General features: G+C 45.4%; 1 protein-coding gene across 2 annotated transcripts in view; it reads left to right on the plus strand.

The window, feature by feature from the left end:
* Positions 1 to 20,788, plus strand: part of armc6 (armadillo repeat containing 6) — a 29,797-nt gene extending 9,009 nt beyond the window's left edge. The window contains exons 1-8 of one of the 2 annotated variants that reach the window (XM_078198613.1): positions 238 to 280; positions 1,616 to 1,770; positions 4,959 to 5,038; positions 7,532 to 8,102; positions 10,887 to 11,032; positions 16,322 to 16,453; positions 16,613 to 16,750; positions 18,540 to 20,788. In XM_078198613.1, coding sequence (XP_078054739.1) covers positions 1,650 to 1,770; positions 4,959 to 5,038; positions 7,532 to 8,102; positions 10,887 to 11,032; positions 16,322 to 16,453; positions 16,613 to 16,750; positions 18,540 to 18,752 — 1,401 coding nt within the window. In that variant the 5' untranslated portion in view covers positions 238 to 280; positions 1,616 to 1,649 and the 3' untranslated portion in view covers positions 18,753 to 20,788. Of the gene's footprint in view, positions 1 to 237; positions 281 to 1,615; positions 1,771 to 4,958; positions 5,039 to 7,531; positions 8,103 to 10,886; positions 11,033 to 16,321; positions 16,454 to 16,612; positions 16,751 to 18,539 lie in introns of those variants that run through there. The other variant, XM_078198614.1, reaches the window with a different exon arrangement.

Below are 20,788 nucleotides of genomic sequence, written 5' to 3' on the forward strand. Positions count from 1 at the left end.
TTAACAGAGAGGTTGAAGCAAGCCCAGGTCACTCTCAGTGTGTGGCCAAAAACCACATTTGAACAAAAATAGAAATCCTCCCTCCTTCTCATCTTCAAACCGAAAATCCATGAACCACAAAAACTATTTTACCAGAAGTGAGTGCGCAGGTAAAACTGTTCCGCCGCTGTGTTGCCAAGTGGATAGGAACGAATCTCCGCCGCTGCCATAGTAACAGGAGGAACCACAGTGTGGGGGGGAGGGATAAGGGTGTGGCACTCGGAGGCACTGCAAAGCTGAGGTAGGTGGCAGACAGAAAGGTTATATTAAGAATTATTTACTAAGCCCACAAATTCAGTGGCTGCCAGCACAGCAATGGGATCTTTCTGTCCCCAAACACATGAGCATGTTATTCAGAAAAAGGATGAATTGGTTTTAAAATAATAAAAGCCATTTGTAGTCACCATGAGGATGCATCACATTTTAGGGATCATCCCTAAATTTCATTCATTTCACAAAGTGTAAAATTACTGAATTGGGTGATATGAAACGTGTTTAACTTGTGGCTTCTTCTGGCTCAGAAGGTAAAGGTGCCAAGGATGTTCCTTTGTCATACTATTCAAGCTCAGAAATCACACTGATCATTCTGTCCCTACCCCAGCCTATCGGTGTGGTGATGCTTTGTTCATTTCCCTTTTGAAAGAGATCAGGCAAACATGTGAAAAGAAGAGCAACAATAGTCAAACTGGAATTATCCTGACATTGTATTGCCATTGGCTTACCCCCTCCCCCCGCCAGCCGAACCATGGGAGAGGCAATAAAAAAGACTGAGCTCAACTTAGCAATTATATAGACAAAGCACGAGAACAGGTCTTTCAGCACAGGGGGTTTTTATGCTGCATGCGAGCCTCCCTTGCTTAATTTTCCTCCATCGATGTAATCTATTCCTTTCTCCCTCCTGAACCCACCACAAGATAGGTTGATTGACCATGCTAACTTGCCCCTCATAGAATCCCGACAGTGCAGAAGGAAGCCATTTGGCCCATCGAGTCTGAACCGACCACAATCCCACCCAGGCCCTATTCCTGTAACTCCAATATTTACACTGCTAATCCCCTGACACTAGGCACAATTTAGCATAGCCAATCAACCTAACCCGCACATCTTTGAACTGTGGGAGGAAACCAGAGCACCCGGTGGAAACTCATGCAGACACGGGGAGAATGTGCAAACTCCATGCAAACAGTGACCCAAGCTAGGAATCGAACCCGTGTCCCTGGTGCTGTGAGGCAGCAGTGCTAACCACTGTGATAGGGTTTGGGTAAGATACTGCATCGGAGAGAGTCAGTGCAGACCCGATGGTTCAAATGTCCTGCTTCTGCACTGTAGAGATTCTATGATTCTGAGTCCTTCGAATTCAAGTTAACCTGCAACTTATTCTTTATAAGCAGAATTTTCCTTTTCTCTCACAGCTGCCTTCTGGAATTGATACACATTACATGCTACAGGAATTATCCCAGAAGCTATCTGAAATGATATGCCTAATAATATTTTCCCTGAGACTTCACATACAAATCTAACAAATCCATTGGTACTTTTTAGTTTTCTAATTATACATTGTTTTTTAATGTCATAGAGATCTACTGTAAGTCAGTGAAATTTACACAAGAATGGCGAGCAGACGGATTACTCAGGAGACGTTTGATTCTGTAGTGCAAGAAAATATAACTGAGTTTGAAATGGAGCCAGAGGAGGCTCTGAATGAAGCGATACAACAATTTGAGTCACAAGGTGGGTGAAGTTTGGAATATTCAGAGTGAAAGGATCACACTGGGCCAAAACACGATGGAGACAGTAACATAATGGTATTGTTACTCGGCTAGTGATCCACAAGCTAGCCTAATGCTTTGGAGAAATGAGTTCAAATCCCACCATAGTAGCTGAGGGAATTTAAATTCATTTAATAAAACTGGACAAAAATGCTAGTTTCATTAAATTGTTGGATTGTTGTAAACGTCACCCTGGTTCACTACTGTCCTTTGGGGAGGACGTGTGCTCTCCTTACCCGGTCTAGTCGACATGAGGGTGATTCTTGACTGCCCTCTGAAATAGTCTAGCAAACCACTCAATTGTAAGAAACCACTACAGAATGGGTGTGCCTATGGGTGTACCTACATCATATGGACTGCAGTGGTTCAAGAAGGCAGCTCACCACCAGCTCGCAGATGACACTAAGATGGGTGGAAGAGCAAAGTGTGCAGAGGACGCTGAAAGTCTGCAAAGGGATATAGATAATCTAAGTGAGTGGGCGAGTGTCTGGCAGATGGAGTACAATGTTGGTAAATGTGAGGTCATCCATTTTGGTAGGAATAACAGCAAAATGGACTATAATTTAAATGGTAAAAAATTGCAGCATGCTGCTGTGCAGAGGGACCAGGGTGTCCTTGCGCAGGAATCTCAAGGAGTTGGTTTGCAGGTGCAGCAGGTAATTAAGAAGGTAAATGGAATTTTGTCCTTCATTGCTAGAGGGATGGAGTTTAAAAACAGCGAGATTATATTGCAGCTATATAAGGTGCTGGTGAGGCCACACCTGGAGTACTGTGTACAGTTTTGGACTCCTTACTTGATAAAGGATATACTGGCACTGGAGGGGGTGCAAAGGAGATTCACTAGGTTGATTCCGGAGTTGGGAGGGTTGGCTTATGAGGAGAGACTGAGTAGACAGGGACTATACTCATTGGAATTCAGAAGAATGAGGGGAGATCTTATAGAAACATATAAGATTATGAAGGGAATAGATAAGATAGAAGCAGGGAAGTTGTTTCCATTGGCAGGTGAAACTAGAACTAGGGGGCATAGCCTCAAAATAAGGGGGAGCAGATTTAGAACAAAGAACAATACAGCACAGGAACAGGCCCTTCGGCCCTCCAAGCCCGTGCTGCTCCCTGGTCCAAACTAGACCATTCTTTTGTATCCCTCCATTCCCACTCCGTTCATATGGCTATCTAGATAGTCTTAAACGTTCCCAGTGTGTCCGCCTCCACCACCTTGCCTGGCAGCGCATTCCAGGCCCCCACCACCCTCTGTGTAAAATACGTCCTTCTGATATCTGTGTTAAACCTCCCCCCCTTCACCTTGAACCTATGACCCCGGTGAACGTCACCACCGACCTGGGGAAAAGCTTCCCACCTTTCACCCTATCTATACCTTTCATAATTTTATACACCTCTATTAAGTCTCCCTTCATCCTCCGTCTTTCCAGGGAGAACAACCCCAGTTTACCCAATCTCTCCTCATAACTAAGCCCCTCCATACCAAGCAACATCCTGGTAAACCTCCTCTGTACTCTCTCCAAAGCCTCCACGTCTTTCTGGTAGTGTGGCGACCAGAACTGGACGCAGTATTCCAAATGCGGCCGAACCAATGTTCTATACATCTGCAACATCAGACCCCAACTTTTATATTCTATGCCCCGTCCTATAAAGTCAAGCATGCCATATGCCTTCTTCACCACCTTCTCCACCTGTGACATCACCTTCAAGGATCTGTGGACTAGCACACCCATGTCCCTCTGCGTATCTACACCCTTTATGGTTCTGCCATTTATCGTATAGCTCCTCCCTACATTACTTCTACCAAAATGCATCAGGATTGAACTCCATCTGCCATTTCTTTGCCCAAATTTCCAGCCTATCTATATCCTTCTGTAGCCTCTGACAATGCTCCTCACTATCTGCAAGTCCTGCCAATTTTGTGTCGTCCGCAAACTTACTGATCACCCCAGTTACACCTTCTTCCAGATCGTTTATATAAACCACAAACAGCAGAGGTCCCAATACAGAACCCTGCGGAACACCACTAGTCACAGGCCTCCAGCTGGAAAAAGACCCTTCCACTACCACCCTTCTGTCTTCTGTGACCAAGCCAGTTCTCCACCCATCTAGCCACCTCCCCCTTTATCCCATGAGATCCAACCTTTTTCACCAGCCTACCATGAGGGACTTTGTCAAACGCTTTACTAAAGTCCATAAAGACGACATCCACGGCCCTTCCCTCGTCAACCATTCGAGTCACTTCTTCGAAAAACTCCACCAGGTTAGTGAGGCATGACCTCCCTCTCACAAAACCATGCTGACTATCGTTAATGAGTTTATTCCTTTCTATATGCGCATACATCCTATCTCTAAGAATCTTCTCCAACAACGTCTCCACCACGGACGTCAAGTTAGGACTGAGTTGAGGAGGAACTTCTTCACCCAAAGGGTTGTGAATCTGTGGAATTCCCTGCCCAGTGAAACAGTTGAGGCTACCTCATTGAATGTTTTTAAGGCAAGGATAGATAAATTTTTGAACAGTAAAGGAATTAAGGGTTATGGTGAGCGGGCGGGTAAGTGGAGCTGAGTCCACAGAAGGATCATCCATGATCTTATTGAATGGCAGAGCAGGCTCGAGGGGCCAGATGGCCTACTCCTGCTCCTAGTTCTTATGTTCTCAAGGGCAAATCATGACAGGCAGTGAATGCTGTGACAACCAGGGCGGCACGGTGGCACAGTGGTTACCACTGCTGCTTAACAATGCCAGAGACCCGGGTTCAATTCCCGGTTTGGGTCATTGTCTGTGTGGAGTTTGCACCTTTTCCCCATGTCTGCATGGATTTCCTCCGGGTGCTCTGATTTCCTCCCACAGTCCAAAGATGTGTGGGTTAGGTGGATTGGCCACGCTAAATTGCCCTTTAGTGTCAAGGGGACTAGCTAGGGTAATGTAATATGTGGGGTTACGGGGATAGGGCCTGGGTAGGATTGTGGTCGGTGCAGACTCGATGGGCCGAATGGCCTCCTTCTGCACTGTAGGGATTCTATGACCACATCCCAAGAATGGTTAACAAGAAGCATTGGCACCAGATATGTTAAAGATTTCGGTAAAGCAACTGATAACATGCGAGATTTTTAACTTTGGGATCTATTTCCCTTTCCCTGCAGGTGTCGACCTCATTAATGTAGTGAAAGCTGTCCAGAATACAACTGCTGAAGCCAGTGACCAGAAGCATAATATCCTACAGGTGATGGCAGTGTGTGAGACACTGCATGCCTCTGATGTATTTTAAATGTATCTCTTTATATTTTTTCTTAAAATGAAACTATCAAATGATAGGTATGTTTCTGTGGCGTCTATCTTCAAAGAGTCAGTTCCATTTATTTTGAAACAGCTTTTTTTCACCAGATAGTGTAGGCCCTGTGCTTTCAGCCCCATCCAAATCAAATGTCAGACTATTAGCCATATTGCTCGTGTTGAAGTCATCAGCCTTTTCACAAGCACTACTCTTCATCCTTCAAAAGTAATGTTCTTACTCTGCCTTAAAAAGTCCACCATCAAAACTTCCATTCTCTCCAGCTATTGCTTTATCTCTAACCATTACTTCTAGGATCTTGACTACTCGTCTCTTCCACCAGCCCCTGTCCAAATCCCCGCAGGTCTATTCCCTGCCCTTATCATTACACCGAGACTGGTGGTCCAAGTCACAACCACAATCCTTCATGACAGTGACCTGGTCCCTTTATCCTCACTTGATGTTCCTCCAGTCTGTAGCACCATTTCATTCTCCTGCACTGTTTCTCCTCTGTGACATCAATTTCACTTGGTTCTCCTCCAGCCCTGTCACATTGTAACCAGTAACCTGCAATGCTTTCTCTCTTCCTCCTTGCACAGATTTCTCAGGCATGCATAAAGGTTCCCTCTCCTATTTCTCATCTGCATCTTGCTCCCTTGACAACACTATTCTCAGCCTACCTTCCGCATACATGCAGACAAACCACTCCTGCTGCCCGATTGTTTGTCCAGCATCAACAACTTGAAATTCTGTGCATGGAGCGAGTTTTCGATCATAGCCACACCCTGCTGAAACCAGAGGACAACAACATCTGTGCAGTCTCTCCACTTCACTGCTTTACATCTACCCATGTCTTGGTTACAAAGTGATGGAGAGCCTGGCTCAGGTTGCCAGTTCTTTGGGTGGACTGGTGATATTTTGGTGCAAATACCCAGGGAGAGGGAGATATCAGATGGGAGTCTTTGAGTTAGCTTCTTCATCCATCAATGTCCTGCTTCACCAGGTTGCTTGATTTCCTGTCCCTTTACATGTGGATTTTCATCAACAATCGTTAAAGAGGCTTTGACATCCAGTGGAGTATATTTGAAGTGTAGTCACTGTAATGGAGGAAACATGGCAGCCAATTCGCACACCAGCTTTCACAAACGGCAACTTGATCGTGACTCGATTATATATTTTTTAATGATGTCGGTTGAGGGATAAATATTGACCAGAACACTAGGGAGAACACCCCGACTGTTCAAATTATGCCATGAGATCTTTTATATCTACTGGAGGGGGCAGACGGGGCTGCAGTTTAATGTCTCATCCAACAGTTGATATTCTAACAGTGGAACACTCCTGCAAAAATGTCTGGATTATATGCTCAAGTTTCTAGAGTGGGGCTAGAACCCACAACCTTCTGACTTGGAGGCAAGAGTGCTACCCACTGAGCCATGCTTCCACATTCCCAGGTTGAAGTCCAACAGGTTTGTTTGGTAGCACAAGCTTTCGGAGTGCTGCTCCTTCATCAGGTGATGAAGGAGCAGCACTCCGAAAGCTCGTGCTACCAAATAAACCTGTTGGACTTTAACCTGGTGTTGTGAGACTACTTACTGTGCCCACCCCAGTCCAACATCGGCAACTCCACATCATGGCTTTCACATTCTGAGTGTGACAATTCTGCTCCACCTCCAATTGGAAGAGAATTGGATGGGAAAGTCTGTCTGATCTGTTATTGCATGTTTTCTGGTGTGTATCCAAATGGGGTTTGATGAAGGGGAGATGCATGCTTCCCATGCTCTAGATGGGAGAGGTTAGCGACTCCATCAGAACTTGTGCATCAAGTGTTAACACCTTAAGTAAATATTCTTGGCAAGAAATAGTCTTAATGGCATTAACCATATCAATGTTAATAACTTTCCGATGGAGTCCTTGCTTGAGCCATTGGACGCTCTGGGCGTCACCTGGTATTTGGCAGATTGTTGGGGGGGGCGGGGTGGGGGGCGGGGGTGGATGGAATTCTGCTTAATTCATGTTTTCTTTTTGAAATAGAGCAAGTTATGTGATGAGCCAAAGTCAGTATTGGGCACATTGCCTTGATTCTTTGTTTCAACATGAGAATTGGTTGGGGTGGGGGAGGGTGGATGGTTTGGGTGGAATACTTTATTGTGACACAAAGATTGCAACAGGGCAAATTGTCACAACTGGCATAGAGTCCCGTTCACCCATCTTTCCTGTGCTCGCTGCTTTCTGACCGATATTGCCTTTCAGTTAAACAATGCCTCAATTTTCAAAATTCCCATCCTTGTTTACAGATTCCTCGGTAGCCTCACTCCTCACTATTTCTGTAATCTCCAGCCCCACAACCCTATGATCCTGTAAAGCGCCTCTGGACAGTTTACTGCATGCTATTTAACTACATTTTTTTATTGGCTGATTAAGCGATTACTTGTGTGTTTTTAGGTCCTCGATGAGCTTCAGAAAGCCCTGGATCTCTTAGCCCTTAACGAAATGGGGGATCACCTGACCAACTTCAGCGAGCAGTGCAGCCTGGACTTCGCTCACCGCCATCTGGCAGCTGAAAAGTCCGCCTATCCCACAGTCCTTTCCTCCTGCAAACAGCTGATGTCTGACACGCCCAGTCTGTTGAAGGGTGTCCAGGCCTTGGCTGCCCTGTTGGATGGCCAGCCAGACCTCCTTGACTCGGAGGGCCGGCAACTCCTTGTGGAGATCCTAAAGCAGCACCGGGACCACGCGGCCCTGACCACCGGGACCATCCGCGCCATCCGTCACAGCTGCCTGAAACACGAGCAGAACCGCCAGGACCTGGTGCAGCTCGGGGTCCTGGCCTTGCTGGCGGGCGCCATTGTGAACCATGGCACCCAGCCTGACGTGGTCAAGGAGGCGGGCAGAGCCCTGCGGGTCATGACCTTTGATGACGACATCCGAGTGCCCTTTGGCCGTGCCCACGATCACGCCAAGTTGATCGTGATGGAGAACGATGGACTTCGTATCATCATTGAAGCTGCAAAAGGTAGAAACTGCGACGGGAAACCCAGCCCTGATGAATAATGTTGTCACTAATATATCCAGAAGCTAAATGGTTACCACTATCAGGAAAGCCTGAGCAGGCTGGGACTCTTCTCAAGAGAAGGGTGGTCTGATAGAAGCACCTAAAATTATGAAAGGGTTTGACAGAATAGGGGAAGAGAAGTTATATCCACTTATTGGGGAGACCAGAACTATGGGCTGCAAATAAATCCAATTGTAAACTCGGCAGAAACTAGTGTGGTTAGAATGGAGAACTCAATACCAACTGGAATGTGTGAGAGGATAGTATAAAAGGGGGCGGCACAGTAGCACAGTGGTTAGCACTGCTGCTTCACAGCTCCAGGGTCCTGGGTTTGATTCCCGGCTGGGGTCACTGTCTGTGTGGAGTTTGCACATTCTCCTCGTGTCTGTGTGGGTTTCCTCCGGGTGCTCCGGTTTCCTCCCACAGTCCAAAGATGTGCGGGTTAGGTTGATTGGCCAGGTTAAAAATTGCCCCTGAGATGCGTAGGTTAAGAGGGATTAGCAGGTAAAATATGTGGGGGTAGGGCCTGGGTGGGATTGTGGTCGGTGCAGACTCGATGGGCCGAATGGCCTCCTTCTGCACTGTCGGGTTTCTATCTTCTATCTTCTAAATGCATTTAAGGGGATGTCAGATAAACACAATGAGGGGGGTGGAATGGAAGAATCTGCTGGGAGGGTTAGATGAGGTGGCAAAGGAGACGTGTGGAACGTGATACCAGCATGGACCAGTCAGGGCAACTGGCATGTTTTACTGCTTCTATATTCTGTATAATTCTAACATTGTAGTCACAGGAACAGGAGGAATATGGTAATTTCACTAGAGATTGGGGGGATTGGCCTTATTAAAGGATATGATTGATAGGGGAATGAAATCTTTATCCAGGTTTTGCTTGGAGTGTTAGTACTAAGCATTCCTATTTCATAAATAACATTGAGCTCCTTCTATACTGCCTCATTAATTGTCTGCCTCAGTTCATAAATTGCTTGTGTTAGAAGCCTTGGGAGTGTTTGATGGGGACAGTGTAGAGGGAGCTTTACTCTGTATCTAACCCCGTGCTTTACCTGTCCTGGGAATGTTTGATGGGGACAGTGTAGAGGGAGCTTTACTCTGTATCTAACCCCGTGCTGTACCTATCCTGGGAGTGTTTGATGGGGACAGTGTAGAGGGAGCTTTACTCTATTTATCTTCGTCAGGTGAAGTTACCTGATGAAGGAGCAGTGCTCCAAAAGCTTGTGATTTCAGATAAACCTGTTGGACTATAACCTGGTGTTGTGTGACCTCTCATCTTGTCCTGGGAGTGTTTGATAGCTTTACCCTATCTAACCCCAAGCTGTACCTGTCCTGAGAGCCCTTTATATAAGTGTGTTTGTGTTGTTGCTTGTATATTTGACTATGATCCAGTGCTCCCTATATGTTAATGTATGTGTTTGGTTATCTCTTTGTTTCTGCATGTGTATTTCTCTGCATCTATCTTTGTGTTTGTTGCTTTGCAGACACTGTCAGAATACGCATTCACGTGTAAGCTTAAGTAGTGAGTGCAAGAAGCTCTTCAGCATTGAGGAACTATCACTATGCCCAATCCTGTCCTCATTGTCTCAGACCACTTGTAGGGCAGACCCACCATCACTACCCTGCCAAGACCAGCACAACCTTTTCAAATAGCTCCCTATCCCAATCCTGTCAGTCACTAGCTAAGCCTTTAGAACAGTTTGTAGACAGATTGAAGTTTTGGTTACAAAATTTGAGTGAGGAAAATTATTTTTTCCCCTTCCCACAACAGAAATAGAGTAACATGTTTCCATACAGTTAAATAAGTCCCAGCTCTGAGCCTGCCATCAACTGAACAAATATTTAACATTTATACTTGCTGATGTAGCTCTGTCTCCTTCTGCCATGGCTTGGTGGAGGCACTCTCCCCTCTGAATCTGAAGATTGTGGGTTCAAGTTCCATTCTTGAGCACAGAGTTTAGACTGACACTTCCAATGCAGCACAGAAGGAGTGCTACATGTCTCTCATATGAGGTGTTAAGCAAAGAACAAAGAGAACTACAGAACAGGAACAGGCCCTTTGGCCCTCCAAGTCTGTGCCGATCATGATGCCCTAACTAAAATAAAATAAAACCTTCTGCCCTTACTCGGTCTATAACTCTCTATATTCCCTCCATATTCATGTACCATCCAGATGCCTCTTAAATGTTGCTAATGTGTCTGCTTCCACCACCTCCTCTGGCAGCGCGTTCCAGGCACCCACCACTCTCTGCGCGAAAAACTTCCCCCGCACATCTTCCTTAAACTTTCCCCCTCTCGTCCTGAACCTGTGCCCCCTTGAGATTGAAATTGAGATTTCCACCCTAGGAAAAAGCCTCTGACTATCCACCCTGTCTGTGCCTCTCATAATTTTGTAGACCTCTATCAGGTCTCCCCTCAGCCTCCGTCTTTCCAGTGAAAACAACTTAGACCCTGTCTGCCTTCTCAGGTGAGCATAAAATATCCCACAGCCACTATTTTAAAGAAGAAAAGGTGAGTTCTCCCTGGTGTCCTGCTCAAAATTTAATTCCTCAGCCAAATTTATTTATCACATTGCAATTTGTTAGAAATTGCTCTGTGCAAATTGGCTGCCACATTTCCCACATTGCAGCAGTGACTACAATTTTAAAAGAACCTCATTAACTGTAAAATGCTTTGGAACATCTTGAGCTCATGCAAGGATCTGCTTAAATGCAAATTCTTCCTTTTCTCATTCAGCTTTCACGGACAATCCGTCTGTCCTCAGTGAACTGTGTTCCACACTGTCTCGCCTTGCTGTCAGGAATGAGTTCTGTCAAGACATCGTGGACCTTGGAGGCCTCAACTTCATGGTAGCCCTGCTAGCAGACTGCATCGAACATCGGGTACGGACCAGGTCCTTTCACTTTTCTCGAGAGAAGAGGGCTGAGAGGTGATTCTGAAAGAAGAATCGGAATTACAAAAACATTCATTGGGGTAGACATTGAGAGGAAGTTTTCACTTCTGCGAGAGGCCAAAACAAAGGGCCATAAGAGAGTGACTCATAAATCCAATAAGGAATTCAGGAGAAACTTCTTTACCCAGAGAGTGATGAAAATGTGAAACTTGCTACCACATGGAGGAAAATAGTTTAAGTACAGAGTATTGATAGGCAAAGGGATTTGGGTGTACAGGTACACAGGTCACTGAAAGTGGCAACACAGGTCACTGAAAGTGGCAACGCAGGTGGAGAAGGTAGTCAAAAAGGCATATGGCATGCTTGCCTTCATCGGCCAGGGCATTGAGTTTAAAAATTGGCAAGTCATGTTGCAGCTTTATAGAACCTTAGTTAGGCCGCACTTGGAATATAGTGTTCAATTCTGGTCGCCACACTACCAGAAAGATGTGGAGGCTTTGGAGAGGGTACAGAAAAGATTTACCAGGATGTTGTCTGGTATGGAGGGCATTAGCTATGAAGAGAGGTTGGAGAAACTTGGTTTGTTCTCACTGGAACGACGGAGGTTGAGGGGCGACCTGATAGAAATCTACAGGATTATGAGAGGCACGGACAGAGTGGATAGTCAGAAGCTTTTTCCCAGGGTGGAAGAGTCAATTACTAAAGGGCATTGGTTTAAGGTGCGAGGGGCAAGGTTTAAAGGAGATGTACGAGGCAGATTTTTTACACAGAGGGTGGTGGGTGCCTGGAACTTGCTGTCAGGGAAGCAGGTATGATACTGACTTTTAAGGGGCGCCTTGACAAATACATGAATAGGATGGGAATAGAGGGATATGGTCCCCGGAAGGGTAGAGGTTTTTAGTTAAGTCGGGCAGCATGGTCGGTGCAGGCTTGGAGGGCCGAAGGGCTTGTTCCTGTGCTGTAATTTTCTTTGTTCTTTGTACATTTAAGGAAAGCTGGTTAAATACTTGAGGGAGAAAGGAATAGAATGGTACTTTGATAGATATGAAGTAAGGCAGCAGAAAGCTTGTGTTGAGCATTAACACAGCGCAGTTTCTGTTCTGTAAATTCTATGTAATTCCTCTTAGAATGTTTTTTCTTCAGCTCTATTTCTCATCATTTCACTCTTCCTCGTAACCTTTTTTGTTAAATTATATAGCTGACATCATGTATAGGATCAGGAATTACTTGACAATGTGAATATGCAGTTGTGGGCGTGAGGGACACTTGCAATTATTTTATGTGATGGAGTTGAAAACGACTCTCACTCAAACTTAAAGGAAATAAAAATGGCTAGCTGGAAACCTGCTTGGGTAAATGTCCATTAGCCCTGACTGCGAGGTCTCGTCAATGGAGGAGAACATTCAAGCATTATAGTGCGCGTTGTAGTCCTGTAACTATCCCAACATGTGACATCTTTCTCCTTTTTGTCCAACATTTATATTTAGTGATTTCACTTAGCAAGTATGCTAAGGAACTGAGGAACTGGTGCAGGGGGCAGGGTTTCCAATTCTTAGATCATTGGGACCTCCTTTGGGGCAGGTGGGACCTGTACAAGAGAGACGGGTTACACCTAAACTACAAGGGGACCAATATACTTGCAGGGAGATTTGCTAGTGTTATTGGGGAGCGTTTAAACTAGATTTGCAGGGGGGTGGGAACCAGAGTGCCAGAGCAGATAGTGGAGCAGGGGTAAAAAGACAGGTTAGTTCAAGCAAAATCACAAATGGAAGGGTAGAGTGTGGTGGAAATAATTTTTTGAGGTGTGTCTATTTCAATGCCAGGAGTATTGTGGGGAAGGCAGATGAGCTGAAGGCGTGGATAGACGCATGGAAATATGACATTATAGCCATTAGTGAAACTTGGCTACAGGAGGGGCAGGACTGGCAGCTCAATGTTCCAGGGTTCCAATGTTTCAGGCGGGATAGAGGCAGAGGGATAAAAGGTGGGGGGGTGGCATTGTTGGTCAGGGAAAATGTTACAGCGGTACTAAGGCAGGATAGATTAGGGAGCTTGTCTACAGAGGCCCTATGGGTGGAGCTGAGAAACAGGAAAGGTATGACCACATTAATGGGCTTGTATTATAGACCACCCAATAGTCAGCGAGAATTGGAGGAGCAAATCAGCGGAGAGATAGCTGACAACTGCAAGAAACACAAAGTTGTGATAGTAGGGGATTTTAATTTTCCACATATAGATTGGGACTCGCATACTGTTAAAGGTTTAGACGGGGTAGAGTTTGTAAAATGTGTTCAGGAGAATTTTCTACACCAGTATATAGAGGTGCCAACTAGAGAGGATGCGATATTGGATCTCCTATTGGGAAATGAGTTAGGGCAGGTGATGGATGTGAGTGTGAGGGAACACTTTGGATCCAGTGATCATAATGCCATTAGTTTCAACCTGATCGTGGATAAGGATAGATCTGGTCCTCGGGTTGAAGTTCTGAACTGGAAAAAGGCCAAATTTGATGAAATGAGAAGGGATCTGGGAAGTGTGGATTGGCACAGGCTGTTCTCTGGTAAGGATGTAAATGGAAAGTGGGAGGCCTTCAAAGGAGAAATTTTGAGAGTGCAGAGTTTGTATGTTCCTGTCAGGATTAAAGGCAAAGTAAATAGGAATAAGGAACCTTGGTTCTCGAGGGAGATTGTAACACTGATTAAGAGGAAGAGAGAGTTGTATGAAATGTACAGGCAGCAAGAAACACATCAGATGCTCGAGGAGTATAAAAAGTGCAAGAAGCTACTTAAGAGGGAAATCAGGAGGGCTAAAAGAAGACATGAGGTTGCTTTGGCAGATAGAGTGAAGGAAAATCCAAAGAGCTTCTATAGGTATGTTAGGAGCAAAAGGATAGTGAGGGATAAAATTGGTCCTCTTGAAGACCAGAGTGGTACACTGTGTATGGAACCAAAAGAGATGGGGGAGATACTAAATGGTTTTTTTGCATCCGTATTTACTGAGGAAACGGGCATGGAGTCTACGGAAATAGGGCAAACTGGTAGGGAGGCCATGGAACCTTTACAGATTAAAGGGGAGGAGGTGCTCGCTGTCTTGAGGCAAATCAGAGTGGATAAATCCCCAGGACCGGACAGGGTATTCCCACGGACCTTGAGGGAAGCTAGTGTTGAACTTGCAGGGGCCCTGACAGACATATTTAAAATGTCAGTATTCACGGGGGAGGTGCCGGATGATTGGAGGGTGGCTCATGTTGTTCCCTTGTTTAAAAAAGGTTCCAAAAGAAATCCGGGAAATTATCGGCCAGTAAGTTTGACGTCGGTGGTGGGCAAGTTATTGGAAGGTGTGATACGGGATAGGATCTACAAATATTTGGATAGACAGGGACTTATTAGGGAGAGTCAACATGGCTTTGTGCGTGGTAGGTCATGTTTGACCAATCTATTCCGAGTTTTTCGAGGAGGTTACCAGGAAAGTGGATGAAGGGAAGGCGGTGGATGTTGTCTACCTGGATTTCAGCAAGGCCTTTATCAAGGTCCCTCATGGGAGGTTAGTTAGGAAGGTTCAGTCGCTAGGTATACATGGGGAGGTAGTAAATTGGATAAGACACTGGCTCAATGGAAGAAGCCAGAGAGTGGTTGTGGAGGATTGCTTCTGAGTGGAGGCCTGTGACTAGTGGTGTGCCGCAGGGATCGGTGTTGGGTCCATTGTTGTTTGTCATCTATATCAATGATCTGGATGATAATGTGGTCAATTGGATCAGCAAGTTTGCTGATGATACAAAGATTGGAGGTGTAGTGGACAGCGAGGAAGGTTTTCAAAGCTTGCAGAGGGATTTGGACCAACTAGAAAAATGGGCTGAAAAATGGCAAATGGAATTTAACGCAGACAAGTGTGAGATATTGCACTTTGGAAGGACAAATCAAAGTAGAACGTACAGGGTAAATGGTAGGAATCTGAAGAGTGCAGTTGAACAGAGGGATCTGGGAATACAGGTACAGAATTCCCTAAAAGTGACGTCACAAGTGGATAGGGTCGTAAAGAGTGCCTTTGGTACATTGGCCTTTATAAATCGGAGTATCGAGTATAAAAGTTGGAGTGTTATGGTAAGGTTATATAAGGCATTGGTGAGGCCGAATTTGGAGTATTGTGTACAGTTTTGGTCACCTAGTTACAGGAAGGATGTAAATAAGATTGAAAGAGTGCAGAGGAGGTTCACAAGGATGTTGCCGGGACTTGAGAAGCTGAGTTACAGAGAGAGATTGAATAGGTTGGGACTTTATTCCCTGGAGCGTAGAAGATTGAGGGGAGATTTGATAGAGGTGTATAAGATTTTGATGGGTATAGATAGAGTGAATGCAAGCAGGCTTTTTCCGCTGAGGCTAGGGGAGAAAAAAACCAGAGGGCATGGGTTAAGGGTGAAAGGAGAAAAGTTTAAAGGGAATATTAGGGGGGGCTTCTTCACGCAGAGAGTGGTGGGAGTGTGGAATGAGCTGCCAGATAAAGTGGTAAATGCACTTTTAACATTTAAGAAAAACTTGGACGGGTTCATGGATGAGAGGGGTGTGGAGGGATATGGTCCAAGTGCAGGTCAGTGGGACTAGGCATAAAATGGTTCGGCACAGACAAGAAGGGCCAAAAGGCCTGTTTCTGAGCTGTAATTTTCTATGGTTCTATGGTTCTAAGTACCTCAAATGTGTTGCAGACATAGTACAAGAGAGAGATTCGGGAGATGACCAAAGGTTTGATTCGTAAAGAGGGTCTTAAAGCCTGGAAATGACTGGAGTAAAGGCATTTGGATAGAGTCTAATGGCTAGAGGCTGTTGTTAACATAGCAGACAAAAGAAAAGGATTCAATGTTGGAAGAATAATGGTGCAAACGAGACTGAAGAAAATTATAGGGAAGTTTCAAGATGGAGTATTTGAAGGTTGTGTATTGGGGGAGCAGTTGGCAGTGGTCTTAATGAATGCAGACCTTTTTGTGGGCCTAAGATCTGGCTCCATGGCTAGAGTTAAGAAGTTGATCAAGCTCTAGGGCAATCCATCTTTAAGATCTGAGGTAGGAGGCGGTGGGTAACAGATTCAGTTGTGTACCTGCCTATTTCCTGCTCCCATTGGCATGGGTGACGTTGGTAACTCAATGTACTTGCCACCCCTTTTGAGGCACAGTGTGCCCACGCTGGCCATCACAGCCCCCCTTCCCCTACACAGTTGGATACCAGACTATGTGCACCATTGTTAAGAAAGTCCTCATGACTTTTTTTTGTGTCATCCCAAATTATAGGAAGTGGTGAAGCAGGTACTGGGTGCGTTTCGAGCCATCGCAGGTAATGACGAGGTCAAGGATGCGATCATTAATGCTGGTGGAACAGACCTGATCGTGTTAGCCATGAACCGTCACATGGGAAGCCCACAGGTACAGAGTCAGTGGAAATGGAATAAAAACAGAAAATGCTGGAAAAACTCATGAGGTTTGGCAGCATGGGGAGAGGTAATGCCTTCCCCCATTGTTGCTCAAAAGGACTGAAGGATGAAACTGGGGTTTTGTCACTGATTGTGTTTTATTTTGGCGCAGATCTGTGAACAGGGATGTGCTGCCTTGGGGATGTTTGCCCTACGGAAACCTGAAAACTGTCACGTGATCATGGAGGGTGGCGGAGCGCTGATGGCACTGCAGGCGATGAAGACGCACATAGCTGAGGTGAACGTCCAGGTGAGATGGTAGGGCAAGTGGGTGAAGGGGAGAGGAAGGGAAACACGGTGGTGTGGAAAGGGACGGCGAATGGTGTGGAAAGGACAGGGGAAATGTGGAAGGGATGGGGGAGAGGAAAAGGGCAGGGGAAAGCAAAGAGATAGGGCTTTTGATAGTTCGTTGAGGAGGTAACAAGGAAGTTAGATAAAGGAGAACCAGTGGATATGATTTATTTAGATTTCCAGAAGGCCTTTGACAAGGTACCACATAGGAGAATATTAAATAAGTTAAGAGCCCATGGTGTTAAGGGTAAGATCCTGGCATGGATAGAGGATTGGCTGACTGGCAGAAGTCAGAGTGGGGATAAAGGGGTCTTTTCCAGGATGGCAGCCGGTGACTAGTGGTGAGCCTCAGGGGTCAGTGTTGGGACCACAACTTTTCACAATATACATTAACGATTTGGAGGAAGGATCTGAAGGCACTGTTGCTAAGTTTGCAGATGATACAAAGATATGTAGAGGGACAGGTAGTATTGAGGAAGCAGGGGGCTGCAGAAGGACTTGGACAGGTTAGGAGAGCGGGCAAAGAAGTGGCAAATGAAATACAATGTGGAAAAGTGTGAGGTTATGTACTTTGGAAGGAGGAATGGAGGCATAGACTATTTTCTAAATGGGGAAATGCTTAGGAAATTAGAAACGCAAAGAGACTTGGGAGTCATTGTTCAAGATTCTCTTAAGGTTAACGTGCGGTTTCAGTTGACAGTTAGGAAGGCAAATGCAATGTTAGCATTCATGTCAAGGGGGTTACAATACAAGAGCAGGGATGTACTTCTGAGGCTGTATAAGGCTCTGGTCAGACCCCATTTGGAATATTGTGAGCAGTTTTGGGCCCCATATCTAAGGAAGGATGTGCTGGCCTTGGAAAAGGTCCAGAGAAGGTTCACAAGAATGATCCCTGGAATGAGGAGCTTGTCGTATAAGGAACGGTTGAGGACTCTGGGTCTGTACTCATTGGAGTTTAGAAGGATGAGGGGAGATCTTATTGAAACTTACAGGATACTGCGAGGCCTGGATAGAGTGGACATGGAGAGGATGTTTCCAGTAGTAGGAAAAACTAGAACCAGACGGCACAACCTCAGGCTAAAGGGACAATCCTTTAAAACAGAGATGAGGAGGAATTTCTTCAGCCAGAGAGTGGTGAATCTGTGGAACTCTTTGCCGCAGAAGGCTGTGGAGGCCAGGTCATTGAGTGTCTTTAGGACAGAGATAGATAGGTTCTTGATTAATAAGGGGATCAGGGGTTATGGGAAAAAGGCAGGAGAATGGGGATGAGAAAAATATCAGCCATGATTGAATGGCGGAGCAGACTCGATGGGCCGAGTGGCCTAATTCTGCTCCTGTGTCTTATGGTCTTATGGCTTGAAGAGTCTACTGCTTGTTCTTTTTCAGAGTCGGGCAGTGAAGGATAGAACTGGAGCCTAACATTTAAACACAGCTTTTATTTATAGACTGATATATTACATGTATGTTCCTCCAAACAATTGCAGCTTCAGTGCTCCTATTGTACCTCTGTTGTAAACCCATTACCAATTAAGTGCCACTTTTGAAAGGCACTACTGACCCACTGTAAGAAAACAAACTGAAACTTTAAAGGAAACTTTATAAATGAAAATGTAATATTTGAGGTTCTGTATATAGGGACACAAGTAAATCCCCAGTTAATGTCCAACACTTGAATGTAGTACAAGTAAACATCAGTTAACATTGCTGAACCTCTGTTTTAATGTTGGTTGATCTTTCTCCCCTTACAGAAGCAGGCCTGCATGCTGCTCCGTAACCTGGTGGCACGCAATCCTGACTTCTCCCAGCTGATCCTGGAGATGGGAGCCGAGGTGCTCATCCTGCAGGCTAAGACCACACATCAAGACTGCGAGGACCTGGCGAAAGCTGCCCTGAGGGACCTCGGCTGCAAAGTGGAGCTTCACGAGTTCTGGACGGGGGAGAAAGGTGGGATTTCCCGTTGAACGCCACTTTGGGCTAAAACAAGACAATGGACCCAGAAAACATACATCCATGTTTCGTTGCACATTGCTGGATTTTTCAAACATTTAACTCTTCTGTGGCCATCTGAGACGTTGACTAAGCCACCAGAGAAGCTCTAAGGTGACTGTTCAGCTGCAGTCAATTCAGGATATACCAATGACCACCCTCACCTCTACTTCAATGATTGGGACTTCCCACATTGCAGATAAGTTCTGGGAGACTGGGAGCAGGTTGTTGCCTGATAGTCACTGCCAAACGCATTGAGGATCCTTCCCCGAAAAATTGCCACGTCTGAATGTTCTCCTAGTTTGACAGGTAATCAGGTTCTAGAAATTCCATTCTTTTGACATCAAGGGCCTGTTTTACTCGCCAAAAATTTCAGCAACAAAATGCAAAGTGTTTCGAGACTAGTGGTTATGAATATTATATTGTCGCATTACTTATCACTTGCCACAAAGAGTACACTAAAGTGTTTAACACCAAACTTGGGAGCGTCTGTGTCTTGACGGAGGTTGATAATCTGGGGTTAAACATGCCACTTCATGGATCATAGAATCCCTCCAGTGCAGAAGGAGGCCATTCAGCCCATTGCATCTGCATGAATCTCCAACAGAACATCTTATCCAGGCCCACCCTCTGCCCTATCCCCATAACCCGACACATTTGTCCCACTAATCCTCCTAACCTACACATCTTGGGATTTAGCACGGCCAATCCACTTAATCTAGGAGGAAAGCGGAGCATCCGGAGGAATCCCACGTAGACACCGGGAGAACGTGTGAACTCCACACAGTCACCCAAGGCACTGGGTCCCTGGCACTTTGAGGCAGCCGTGCTAACCACCGTGTCGTCCAAGTGCCTCCATTTTCACACCGCCCTCTCACTTGCTTCCCTAATTACATCAGTCGACAGTAAGAAGGTGCAGGGTTTAAGAAGCAGGAGCCCTCACAACATTTCACAAGCCTTAGATGAATACTTGAAACCCAATAGCATTAAAGGCTCGGACCACGTGCTGGAAAATGGGATTAGAATAGAACATGCACTGGCATGTTCGGCCAAAGAGTCTCTGTGTTCATAAAACCCTATGACTCTTAAAAAAATTAAAACAGTGTCACTGGGTCTGTGAGTAAAATTTAGTTTCCATTACAAAGCTGTTAATTTTAGATGCAGTGATTTCTGCTATTAGTTGATGTTACAGATTTTAATATAAAATACCCAAAAGGAAATGTTACACCTAATCAGCAGGATTGAAGACTGCTTACCAGTGTCTCAGTATTCCTGCAACATGGGAGTTCTGTTAATAATTGAGAGGAGGTTCTCCCTTCTTGGTTGATAACAGAATTGATTCTATAATTGAGAATCCCCCAGCCAAAATTGTTTACCGCCTGATATCTTTGCCATTGCATTTTAAAGCAATTCTTTTTTCTACCAGTTATGGTGGATATGGTCCCCGGAAGGGTAGGTAGGGGGTTTTCGTTAAGTCGGGCAGCATGGTCGGTGCAGGCTTGGAGGGCCGAAGGGCCTGTTCCTGTGCTGTAATTTTCTTTGTTCTTATCCAGTCCCCCTTCTCCCACCCAACTGAGGCTCTGGCTTGTATGGGAATCCAGGGGGGTGTTATTGACACCACGGGTGGATGATTGAGGCTTTGCTGGATGAGGCAAGTCGTGTACGAATCGTGAAGTGGGAAATCCCAGTGACTCTACAAAAGCTGGGTTGAACTTTGGATTCGAAGTTGCATTTATTTCATAGTCTTGAGGTTGGAAGGAATGTCTGCTCTAACTAAGGTTGCCGCTTGCGTTCTGCCTGTGGGAAGTCAGAGGTTGAGTTTTCAGCCCATGCTATAGTTCACTGATTTTCAAACTGCTAACCCATATACACCTTACTTTGACAATACTCATTTAAACCTTTCACTTTCTGATGGTGATTAACCTGTTGTGTATTTCCACCATTTGCTGTTTTATTTTTTCTCGGTAGTCAAGCCCAGATGTTTTCAATGTATTAAAAATGTTGCATTCAC

Source organism: Mustelus asterias, chromosome 26 (assembly GCF_964213995.1).
Source record: "Mustelus asterias chromosome 26, sMusAst1.hap1.1, whole genome shotgun sequence".
In the NCBI taxonomy this organism is placed as follows: domain Eukaryota; kingdom Metazoa; phylum Chordata; class Chondrichthyes; order Carcharhiniformes; family Triakidae; genus Mustelus; species Mustelus asterias.